The 13,507-nt window shown below is 24.1% G+C and overlaps 1 protein-coding gene and 1 long non-coding RNA gene across 3 annotated transcripts in view; one reads left to right on the forward strand and one right to left on the reverse strand.

The window, feature by feature from the left end:
• Window positions 1–13,507, reverse strand: part of LOC127285551 (uncharacterized) — a 182,397-nt gene that overhangs the window by 105,588 nt on the left and 63,302 nt on the right. The gene's annotated exons all lie outside the window — the stretch shown is intronic.
• Window positions 1–13,507, forward strand: part of LOC127285388 (FERM, ARHGEF and pleckstrin domain-containing protein 1-like) — a 71,724-nt gene that overhangs the window by 2,149 nt on the left and 56,068 nt on the right. For both annotated transcript variants that reach the window (XM_051311371.1, XM_051311381.1), the window contains exon 2: window positions 11,965–12,223. In XM_051311371.1, the coding sequence (XP_051167328.1) occupies window positions 12,056–12,223 (168 nt within the window). In that variant the 5' untranslated portion in view covers window positions 11,965–12,055. The remainder of the gene's footprint in view (window positions 1–11,964; window positions 12,224–13,507) is intronic.

Genomic DNA, 13,507 nt, shown 5'->3' on the forward strand with positions numbered 1-13,507 from the left:
CTAAAATTTTAGTAGAAAACAAATATTACTAAATCAAATAGTTATATTTTACTAAAAAAAATTGGTAAAAATTTCTACTATAATTTGAATTAGTGAACGAATTCTCACATAATTCAAATTTAGAAAGTAAATCTTAAATTTTCAAAAGTAATTTAAATTTAATTTAATATTTACATATATGAGGCAAAATTCCTGAAATGTCCGAACAAAAAATTAAAAGTTCTCGAATTTAATCCATACTTTTCTAAAATGTTGTTATTGTTGGTGAAAGTCTAAAAATCAATTATTATTGAATTTAATAAAATAGTTTTTGAATTACGTTTTTAATTTTTGACTTTTGAAAAAAAAAATTTTTTTCAATGTACAATATTTATAAGTAGAATGCATAAAAGTTAACATATATATAATGATTTTTGAAGCTTTTTTGACGAGCTACACGCTGTTAATAAATTTTTTTTTTTTAAATAACATTTGACCTTGAAATTCAAGGTCAAAATGTTAATTTACGTTTATCTCAAAATCGGATTTTTTAAAAATTATTTTTAACTATCTCAATGGAAAGCTTGACTAATTTCCTACAAAACATGTAATTTTCAGAGTGGGATCTTTTAAAGTTTTTGAGATATTAATTAATTAATTAATTAATGTTTATAACAAATGAAATATTTTACAAACGAATAAAGTTACCGTAATTCTGAACTTAGCAATTGAAACTTAACATAATTCCGCATCCAACGAGCCCTGTATGAAGTATTTTGGATAAGTAGATTGTTAATAAACAATTAGTTAACATTGCAATTGCTTATTAACAATCTACTTATCCAAAATACTTCATATAGGGCTCGTTGGATGCGGAATTACCTTAACTTTCAATTCGTAAGCCTAGCCCGATAATGGGCAAACAATTTTTACAATATTTTCGGAATTTTTCAAAAATTTATATGGCGAAAATGCATTAGACATTGGAGAATATAATAAACACATCTTTAATATGAAATAAATTATTTTATTTTTTGGACCAAAGGCCACAAAATCAAAAAACGCTGTTATTCTAAACAAATTAAGGTCCTTTTAAAATCCAATTTTTCAAAAATTTTTGAATTTTGAATTTTTTAAAAATATTTTTGTTTTTTTTTTATACTACGCACTTTTATGTATTTTGATGCGTTGATTACTAAAATCATAGTTACAATACCCAAAAATTCGATTTTTTGGTGAAAACCGCATAAAAAAGTCTCAAAATTTATGGTTTTTTTCGATTATTGGGTAAAATATGCAAAATTAAAAAAAATGCATCAGATGTAAAAAATGTATTTTAATAAGATCTATAACTTTTGTTTAAAAGTTTTTTTTTCAATTTTGCTTATTTCACCGTCCGATAAAATTCAACTTTTTTTTTTTGACCCACAAAAAAATTTAACATTTTTAGAAACTAGGACCCAAAAAAAATACCCGTGTCTGACCGTTTTGCTAGATCAAGTCATTTGTGGTTTTTAGGGGTGAAAACAACCCCCAAAATAAAAAGTGACAAGATATCTTTTAAAAATTATTAATATTTTTTAAAACTTGCTATCTGGAGGTTTTCGGGGTCGCTGATTATTAATCTGATGTCAGATTTTCAAAATTCAATATGGCGGATTCAATATGGCGGTCAAAAATTTTTAAAAGTTATTAAATTTTTTTTAAACCTTGATATCTAGGGGTTTTTTGGGTCGCTGATGACGAATCTAATGTTAAATTGTCAAAATTGAAAATGGCGGATATAAAATAAAAAATTAATAACTTTTTTAAAAATTTGATCGCCATATTGGATCCGCCATTTTGAATTTTGAAAATCTGATATCAGATTAATAATTAGTGACCCCGAAAACCCCCCAGATACCAAGTTTTATAAAATATTAATAATTTTTAAAAGATATCTTGTCACTTTTCATTTAGAGGTTGTTTTCACCCCTAAAAACCACAAACGACTTGATCTAGCAAAACGGCCAGATACGGGTATTTTTTTTGGGTCCTAGTTTCCGAAAATGTTAAATTTTTTTGTGGGTCAAAAATTGTGTCGGACGGTGTTTTACCAAATAATCGGAAAAAACCATAAATTTTGGGACTTTTTTATGGTTTTCACCAAAAAATCGAATTTTTGGGTATTATCACTATGATTTTCGTAATCAACGCATGAAAATACATAAAAGTGCGTAGTATAAAAAAAAAACCAAAAATATTTTTAAAAAATTTTAAATTCAAAAATTTTTGAAACATTCCGAAAATATTGTAAAACTCGTTTGCCCATTATTGGGCTAGGCTTAAAAGTTTCGTAAAAAGAAGTAGTTTTTTTGAAAAAATTTTGAAAAAAATCGATCAGTACGTCAAATGAGAAAAATGACTTTTTATAATTAAAACTCAAAAATTTGATAGTAATATTGTTTAAAAATTTTTTTTGATTTTTTTGTTGAAAAGTACGTTTAAAAACACACATTTTGAAAAAAAGACTTTTAAAATTGATGCATATTTAAGGAAGTTATGAGCATTCACAAATTAAAAGTCATGAAAATTCTCCAATTTTCAAAATTCCATAACTCGAAAACGGCTTGCTAAAAAAATTTGAAAAAAATTCATGGAAGCTAGTTTCAATTAGAAGTAAAAGTAAAAAAAATCTCAAAAAAATCTGAGATGCAATTGCAGATGGACTTACACTTTGGCGTGTAATACATCATATATATATAATATTTTAATAAATTGTCTCCCTGAGTCTATATTTATGTATGTAATAAATTGTGTCAAGAACGTGACATTAACGCACTATATAAGCTTTAAAATTTTTTTTTACCATCTTTACAAAAAATTATCTAATTTTTTTCTTAGATCCATTCTCGTGTAAATAATTGATATTGATTACTTTCATTTATTTCTGAAGTAGAAGAAAAAAAGTAAAAAAAAAAATTTTTTTTTTCTGTAATAAAAAAATATATATAGTTTCCATTTGAAAGATGAAATTCAATATTTAGAATCCAATGAAATAATTAATGCATAATTATATTGCAGATGTTTCAATCGCAATGTGGACCTTCAATGCTTTTTGATTTATCTATAAATAATAATATCGTACACATGAATCTTTTAAGTTAAAATATTTTAAATTTTGTGCGTAGTGTAAAATTAAAATTTATTATTTAACCAATTAATAAGAATAAAATTAATTGAATAACGAATAATAATAATATGAGCCCAAAGTTTTGAACGTTCAACACCGAAAAAAAAATATTCTTGTATTCAGAGGAAAATTCCTCTTACAGAATCCTCTTGAATTTTATTCCTACACCCAAAAAAAAGTAATCTTATACTTAGAGGAAAATTCCTCTTCTAATATCCTCTAAATATTTCCTCTTAAAACAAGATTATTCAATTGAAATGTAGAATATTTTTATTCTTCATTTTAATGGAAGAATGACAAAAGGATTCCTTTTGTATTTTCCTCTTTAATTAAGATTTTCCGTTTTAAATTTAGAAGATTTAAAAAAAGGAAACGGAAAAAAATAATGTAATCGTTTGATCCCTTTCCCTGGGTATGATAGTTGTGAAGTTGTTTTTTAACCTTTCAGTTTTAACCCCTTCGCTGTGAAGCAAAAATCGTGTTTCCGTGCCACCAGTGTGCAAAAAAAAATTTTTTTTTTTTAAATCTTATATTACCATATTGTATGTTTTTATTAACATTAATATTATATTAAGTAAAACTATTTTATTTTTAAGATGCTGCTATAGCGGTCATGCACACTGGTGGCACGACTTATTTTTGCCTCTATAGAGGTCAGTAACAGTGAAGGGGTTAATATTTCTGGTAAAATGTCAACAAAAAGGACAAAAAAATGGATTTGCTTTATTAAAAATACAGAAAATATAGTTAAATTCAAATTAAATGAATATTTTTAACGCTATTTTTAGATTTAAAAAAATTTGGATATTTCTTGTGAAATTTTACTACTCAGGTAAATAGAAATACTATAACCCCATTTTTGAATCTTTCGAATTTTTTAAATCTTTTTATTTACTTTTTTAAAAAAGTTTTAAAACGTTAAATAATTTCATATATGAAATTTTTTTCTGTCCTATAAAAAATGTTAACTTTTAAACATATCATCATGTTTTAAAATTATTTTTGCGCTGAAAATCTCGTTGATCATTACAACTGATTAATGAAAACTTATTTTTTGTATTTTAATTATCAATATAAAATGTTGATAATTAACCAAAAACATGACATTGTTAATGTTATATTAAAAAACAATTTTTATTATTATATTGAAATGAACTATTATAATTTTACTTAATTTTAATTTAAAAATGTATTTTCTGCAAAGATTTTATTATTTGATTGAAATTATAAATATTTTATTGATGGCTTTGACATTAAAAACAATTTTACGAGGTTTGGATGTCGACATTTAATTTAAGAGGAAAATCCTCTTAAATGAAGAATAATAATTTTGATACCAAAATTAAGAGGAAAATATGCATTTATTTTAGAGGAATCCTCTAGATTGAAAATTACTTTTTTTAGGGTGTAAAACAAGAGTATTACTCTTTAAATGAGAATATTTTCCTCTAATTTCAAGAGGATCGAAACAAAAGGACTATTCTAGAGCATTCCTCTTATATACAGAATAATCTTTTTAGAATAAAAATAATACTCTTAGAATTTAGAATAATCTTATGTTTAAGAATATTCCTCTAAATTCTAAGAGGATTTCCCATATAAAAAGTCGCTCATGCGCAAAGATGATTGCGTCATATCATTTACGTCGCGTCATAAATCGCATATCATGCGTGAAAAAGTTTTAATTTCTGTGTGAAAAAAGGGGAATAAACCAAAATGGATAATAATCTTTTAAATATCTTAATAGAGTTGCAACTTACACAATACGTGCCTACTTTTGAAGGTAAAAGAAATTTTTAAAAGTAATTTTTAAGAAAATTTAAATAATTTTGAGGTTATGCTATTTAAAAATTTATTTAAAATAAATTTTCAAATTTAATGAATTATATGTTTTGCGCATAAAAATATTATTAAAAATAGATTTAGTTGATTTATTCAAAAAAAATTAAAATCAATTTCAATTTATTTATACTCAAATAGATGTAAATCATGGAATAACAAATTTTATTCCTTTTAATTTTATAGATTATATCTATGACATAAAAATTAGATGATTGCATTTTTATTATTTCAGAATTCTTTTTAAAATGATAATTTCCTCTTAAAATAAGAGTATCCTCTTAAATTAAGAGGAATAATTTTACATAGAGGACAATCCTCTTAAACCTAGAGGACATCCTTTTGCAGCATATATACTAGAGGAAAATATGCATTGAAATAAGAGGAATCCTTTTGAAACAAGAGGATTTTTTTTCAGTGAAATGAACAAAATATTTTTTTCAATCTATAAATTATTGAAAATTATAACGACAATGTAAAATAAAAGAGTAAATTAAACAATTATTAAATTAATAACTTCTTTTTAGATATTTAAAACAATATTTTTTGTAATAAAATTTGTACTTAAAGAAGTTGCAAAAAAAAATTTTTTGTTCATTTGAACGTTCAAAACTTTTGGCTCATATAATAATACAATTTTATTATTTGGTTTATTTTATTTTTTTGCGTTAATAAATGTTTTCATTAATTTTATACTTTCAATTTTTTTGTAAACAAATTTTACAGCAGGGACAATATACTGAAAATGGTTGAGATGCGACATATTTTTAAAAAATTTAGTTTTAATATATATGCGTGAAACATGATAAATTTTTGAGTTCACTGACCATCGTATTATCGAGTAAATTTTATTTCCTTTGATGATATTCTTAATCTAAAATAGGATGTTTACGACGTGATTTCCTAACCTTAAATTTTGCACATTTTTAAAAACATTATCCTGCACAAATAAATTATATGGTATTGTTATAAAATTATTTTATTTTAATAAGATAATAACTGACTTTGAAATTGTTTTGTTGAAAAAATTTCACAATCTTTTGAATCTTGTAACTCTTTTTTGGAAATTCCAAAAAAATGTAAGGTTTTTCAAAATATTTTATTATTACCTAATATAATTTATTTTCTGTACTAAAAAAATATATTTTTATTCAAATAATTGGTTAATTTAGGTACTATTATCAAATAAATAATTATTTATATTAAATAATTATTATTTGATTCAATTAAATGTTATTTGTTTTCAAATATAGAAATTATTGGTTTAAATACAATTGAGCCGCTGGATTCTATAATACAATCGAGCTTATTTTATGATAGCAAACACATGCCAAACGTTCAGCCGCTCGCGCAACTTTAAAGTTTAAACATTCGCCATTTTGTTATTAATTGTTCAATTACATTGTAACTTTTCAGAAATCTTCTTTGGATCTTAATGAACAAATTTCTCACTGGAAGTTTGTTGCTGGTGAAAATTTACGAAAATTCCTCACAGGGTGAAAATTGCAGTTCATGAATTTTGCAATGTCTCATTAAAAAATTAATAACTTTTTTATTTTTAATCAAAACAACTTTTTTCTTTTTTAGTCACGCGTAGAATATAATAACACGTATTTTCGTTTTGGTTTCATTAAGAAATTCGTAAAATTATCTGAGCTGTCGCGAGTTGAAGTCAAAAAAACAATGAAAATTTTCTTTTTTAAAAAAACAGTTTTTCTCTTATATATTTCGAAAACGGAAAAAGATGGAAAATTTCTTATTAAGAAAAAAAGATGCGCAATCGAATTTTGTATAAGAATATGCTCGAAAAATATTAAAATTCGTAAAATTAATTTTGAGTGTCCAGGGGACTTTGTTTTCCGGCCGAAAAAATTTACGTGCCCTTCTAGAATCCAGCGGCTCAATTTATTATGATGCTGAAGTCCGCAACGTTTTTATAAACGAAAACGAAAAAATAATTAGACAATATCTATTACTTTTGGTTAAAATTAAAGTTATTCGGGGGTAACTGGTTTTTATAAAAGTATTAATTTCTTGAAAGTTTGTGCAAATCATAATTAGAAATAAATTGACATGAAAAAATAATTCTATTTTAATTTTTCGTTTTTGAAAAAGTTGCGGACTTCAGCCTCATAATTTATTTAATTCAAAATAAAAATTATTTGATTCAAATAAAATTTTTTGAAAAAATTTTTAAATTCGATTATTCTTTTAAAATAAAATAATTTTATAACAATTTTATTAATTATTTCTTTGTACAGAATAAAATGATTTATATTTCTGATAACTTAAGTATGTTATAAATGTTTATAAAAATGTGCAAAATTTAAGGATAGGAAATCACGTTTCATATATATTTAAATTAGATTTATTATAAATATGCATTTCAAATTCAAATGATTAAAAAAAATTTAGTTTTAATTTATTTTTTATATTTATTTAATTTAAATAAAAATTATTTTTAAATTTGAAATTAAATTTTTTTTTTAATTTTCTGAAAGCTGTTATAAAAAATTTTCAAATAATTTATAGGTAATCGAAGAGGTTATGTTAATTTAAAAAAATCAAATCTTCAGTTTTTCTTAATTTGTTAATTACTTTGTAAATAATATTAATGTTCATTTAACGTTCTTGGACTTTTATTTTAAGGATAATTTTCTTTAGAATTGAAAATTATTTGTACAATATAATTGTGAATTTATTAATTCTATATTTAATTTAGGAAATTCCCTCTTTTTTCAATATCCTCAAAATGGATAGAATTTTGAAAAATTTAATTTATTTTTATTCCAAATGTAACGTGTATTCCATTAGGCAAATATATTTTGTAAATTTTTAATTCCAAAAATATTTGTAAAATATATATGAATTCCGCTGTTTTTCTACATTATCGACATATGCTAATCAAAGTTTAATTCTGTTTATGAAATTCATTTCAATTTTGTTCAATCTCATTTATTTCTTTTTCGTTTTTATTAATACTTTTAATTCTATTTAATTCTCAGCCTTGTTATCGGGAAGAAAATTAAAAAATAATGATTATTTGTTTATATTAATTGAGTCGCCAGAAAGTAAAAGGGCGCATAAAATTTGTACGGCCGGCCAACTCGAATGGCAGTACAAATTTTATGCGCCCTTTTACTTTCCGGCGGCTCAATTTTTCGAACTTTTTGCGATCGTATTTTCAGGATTTGTAATAATTTGGAAATAAAAAAAAAAAATAAAAGTCAAAATGTTAAAAAAAATGATGATTTAACAAAAGATTTTGAATCAACATAATTTTTTTTTCAAAGAATGTATATGTAACTAGATCTAAAATTATACGAAGCTGAAGTACGCAACGTTTATGGTAATCTATTTTTAAAGAAATAATTTTTTAAAATGAAAAATTCTATAATATTTTGCATAAAAAATATTCTTTTTATATAATTTTTTGATTACTGAAAACTACAAAAAATATTTTTATTTTATTTTATTTTCATTTAAAAAAATTATTTCTTTAAAAATTGTTTATCATAAACGTTGCGTACTTCAGCTTCGTAAAATTATTTAAAATTAATTTTTATTTAAGTGTATGTGAGAACCTCCCACGTGACCTAGTATGGGAAAATGTGTTTTGCAATATTCCAACTTTTTCTAAAATGAAAAAAGATTTTTGTCTAAAATTTTGAGGGATTATAGATTAGGGTACAAGGAATCTTGCTGTTCTCCGAAAAATACATAATTTTGCGTTAAATTATTAAAAAATGAAGTTTAAAAAGTGTCAATTTTAAACGAAAATGAAAACAAAGATAGCGGCGCACACACAGACGTTGCTGGAGTGTGTCAGTGCTCCAGTAAACAGCGCCAATTCGAGCAAGTGGCCGCTGAATGACCTATGATATAATACATTATTTTACTATTTATTGCTTTATTTTTATTAATTTTGCGTTAAGTTATGGTAAATGAGTAGAACAGCGAGATTCCTTGTACCAAACAAAATCATTTCTCTAAAATTTTAACTCAAAAACGGTGACTTTTTTTTAAAGCAGTTGTTATCAAAAAGATAAAAAAAAATTTTTGGACAGAAAGTATAAATAATTTATATTAGTATGGTAATTTAATTCAAATAATTGAATTAATAACTCAAAAATTATATGAAAGAAAACTATTTTTACATAAATTATATTTAAATGGTAATTTAGAAAAATAAATTCATTCCACCTACCCTTTTATAAAAGTTGAAACAATTTTCGTAGATCAGATATTTGTGACTTGAATGAAAAGTTTTTGATCGAGAGAGAGAGAGAGACTTCTTTAATGAGGGCAATAAAATAAAAGACTTTATTTTGAGAAAAATATATTATAGAATCGCAGAATTCGGCTTTTTTAGACTTTAACTTTATTTTCGTAATTTCGTAATTCAAAGTCTTCATAATATCTGATTTGCGATAAAAGTTCACTGCCTCTTTAAATTGAAATGTAAGAAAAATTATATGAAAAACAAAGCATTTTGTAAAATAAAATGTTCTTGTTTCGTAATAATATATGCTTCCGCATTGCTTCTTGATGTTGGACATCTGACAACATTGATAAGCGTGTTTGTTTTAATTGACTCCGTAAGATATCATTTTTTTTTTCTTCATAAAACGAAAGATAACTTCTGTTAAGCTGGAAATAAAATATTAATAGTATATCTAGTAAATAATAGAAAAATATATTACGATTTATACAGATGAGTGGTTTGCACTCAAGTGTATCGTAAGGTATTTTTCTCAGTACGTACAGATATATAGGTTTAAAAAAAAAAAACTATATGAGGCTGAAATCAGCAACGTTTTCAAAAACGAAAAATTAAAAAATAAATATTTTTTCAAGACAATTTATTTCTAATTTTGATTTGCACAAACTTTCAAGAAATTAATACTTTTATTAGTAACCCCCGAATAACTTTAATTTTAAGCCAAAGAAGTAATAATCGTCACATATATATATTTCGATTCCAATGTAAAAAGGTAATTTCTGTGACTACAAACAAAAACCAATGTTTACATTTGTATTTAACATTATAATTTTTCGTGAAAAGTGGTTTTTAAGGCTGAAAACGTCAAAATTTCACCTGTCCCCACAGGATGTTTAAACAAAAAACTTAATATTTTTAGCAATGTGCACTAATAAATACAATTTCTGTTGCTATTTTAGTATTGTATATTTTAGTGGAATTGAATAAAAAAAACGTTTGATCAAGAAAATAATTATTTTCTTTTTTTTGCTATTTATACTTGACTGCACGTTTGTGTGTTATTCTGCGTTTTATTATTTAACATTGAATTATTTAAATAAAAGTCAAATGTTAATATAGTTCTACTTCAGTAACAACAAAAGTTATATTCCTTAAGTTGATCCATGAAGGAAGTAATCAATTTTCTAATTGATTTATCCTTTTTTTACACATTTCAAGATTCAAATTTGTACAGGGCATCACAAAATCGTCTCCACCGGCATCCACCGACCCTACAATATTTTTTAAAAAAATAGAATATAATTAAATAATAAAGGTTAAATAAAGTGCATAGTTATATTATTTTAGTCTATATATATGTGAAACATATGAAAACGATTAAAAATAAATGATAATTTTCTCAAAAAAAAAAAAAAAAAAATTATTAACGCCAGTTCTACCGACCCCAGCGTCTCCACCCGCCACAGAATTTCCACCGTCACTAGTGCAAGTTTAATACACAATGAAACAAACGAAATTAAAAATATTTATTATAAACTATCATAGCTCCGGTAACTTTACTATAACTAACCAAATAAATTTCTATAAATTACCGTATAAATTTCCATAAATTACCGCGGAAATTTCCGTAAATTACCAAAATTATAATTTTTCATTGTAATTTATGCTTTAAATATTTTTATGAATTTTAGACAAAATTTCTATAAATTTCCATAAATTACCTCGAAAATTTCCGTAAATTACCGAAATAAAAATTTTTAATTATCGTTCGCGTTATATATTTTTTTGTAAATTACTGCGAAAATTTTCATAAATTACCGAAATTAAAATTTTTAATTGCGATTTATGCTTTACATATTTTTATGAATTACAGCCAAAATTTCTCTAAATTACCGTATAAATTTCCATAAATTTTCATAAATTACCGAAATTAAAATTTTTAATTGCGATTTATGCTTTACATATTTTTATGAATTATAGCCAAAATTTCTATAAATTTTCATAAATTACCGCATAAATTTCCATAAATTACCTCGAAAATTTCCGTAAATTACCAAAATTAAAATTTTTAATTGTTATTTATGCTTTACATATTTTTATGAATTTTAGACAAAATTTCTATAAATTACCGCATAAATTTCCATAAATTACCTCAAAAATTTCCGTAAATTACTAAAATTAAAATTTTTAATTGTTATTTATGTTTTACATATTTTTATGAATTTTAGACAAAATTTCTATAAATTACCGTATAAATTTCCATAAATTACCTCGAAAATTTCCGTAAATTACCGAAATAAAAATTTTTAATTGTCGTTCGCGTTATATATATATTTTTGTGAATTACCCCAAAAATTTCCATAAACATTTTAAATCAAATTTCAACTATTTTATAGAATTCAAATAGCAAAGAATTTTTTTTTAAATTTGTTTAAAAAAATTAAAAAATTATAAAGAATTTTTCCCGTCCACCATGGATATTTATTTCTTGACACTTTATCTTCAAAAATATGTATTGATATTTATCATTTCGATAAAAAAATATTTTTAAAGTTTCAGACACCAAATCGTGCACTACGCGGAGAATCACCCATATATATTGTATATATACAAAATTCATTTTATTTGATTGATTCAAATTAATTGAAGTGTAAAAATTGTTTGCTCTTTCATTTACAGATTTGAATATTCGAGGGATATGAAATTTTTGTATTGTGTAAAAATTGGATTTTTTTTTCTGTTGTATATATAGATGGCTACTGTGAAAAATAATTTTACGCCCAGGGCGTAAATGTACAAAATCATCGAATGAAGAGGAAAAGAAATCCAGCAAATGTATAAAAATGAATGATATAGAAAGCATCGGTATGAAAATGCCTCACAGTCATTCGACACCAGCCGGTGTCGATGGCGGAAGTCGAACGCCGCCCACAACCCCTAGAAAAGCTGGAAAGATGCTTGCGGTCCGAATACAGATGCTTGACGACACCATCACGATGTTTCAAGTGCAGGTAATTTATTGATTTTACTTTAACGAATGAGACTAGACCCACTTTTGTCTCTCTCTCTCTCTCTCCCTCTCTTCCGCTCTCTCTCTACTCTATCAAAGGTCGCTTCTTAAAGATTAAACCAATTTGTATCAATTTATTTCGCTACCCAGAAACCTAATAAACTTTAATGCTCTTATAAGCGACCGTTTACCTTCGCTGAACTCACTTGAACTTAACTCTTGAAGATTCAAATCTTTGATTATAAAAAATAATCATTTTTTTTTTCATTACTAAAATATTGGATCTCAAATTGAATATTATATAGATTTAATAAATAATTTTTAAAATATTTTTTTATGCAATGATTGTAATTTCTTTTTTGATTTAAAAAACAAGACAAAATTGATTGTGAATTGATAAAAAAAATAAAATTTTACTTTAAGGGCATGCTGAAGAGAGCGATATGACCGTGAAACCGGGAAATGACAGCGGGAATTTAAAAAATGCCCGGTGAAAAAAAGGGAAATTCATAGTTAAACCGAGAATTTGTCAGATATTCTAAAAATTTATATCGTTTATTACATCTTGCTGCATTCATTTCTCAGAAAAATTTAATAATAAAAAATAAAAAAGTTATGAATTTTTTTTTTTTCGGAAAAATGATCATTTTTTGTGTGAAAGAGTTAAATTATTTACAAAATTTTGACCGAAAAATAGAGAAAAATGACCGTGAATTTATAGACATAAAAATTATCTCTCCACCCTTAGAGCGCATAATTTTTCCATAAAAATTATTGGTTAAAATTTTCATTTTAAAGGATTTTATATTTTTTAGACGCATTTTTATTTTTCGAATTAGTATTTGACAGAATTTTTTTTAATTTTTATTTTACCGAATTTCTACCAAATAATAATAATAATAATAAACTTTTTATTTAAAAAATTCTAATTTAATCGCATATTAATTTAGCAGAATTCTCATTTAACAAAAATTTTAAGTGATTTTTATTTTTAAATGACAAAATTTTCAATTCACCAAATCTTGATTTCTATGAATTTTAATTTGAACGAATTTTTAAAATCTTTTAAATACAGAAAGCAATTTTATTTTATGGTAAAATGTTAAATTAAAAAGGTAGTAAATAAATTTTTCGTTTACTTGAACGTTCACAATTTCAGGCACATTTGTTCTTATTTGATAGAATTCTTAAAAAGCCGAATTTCAATTTGTCCGAAATTGGAAATGACCGAAAAACAATCAACAGAAAAATTTTAGCCCCGTTTCTTTTTTTTTAAATTGACCAA

Source organism: Leptopilina boulardi, unplaced genomic scaffold (assembly GCF_019393585.1).
Source record: "Leptopilina boulardi isolate dan_hultmark-lab unplaced genomic scaffold, ZJU_Lbou_2.1 LbouV2_121, whole genome shotgun sequence".
Taxonomy (NCBI): domain Eukaryota; kingdom Metazoa; phylum Arthropoda; class Insecta; order Hymenoptera; family Figitidae; genus Leptopilina; species Leptopilina boulardi.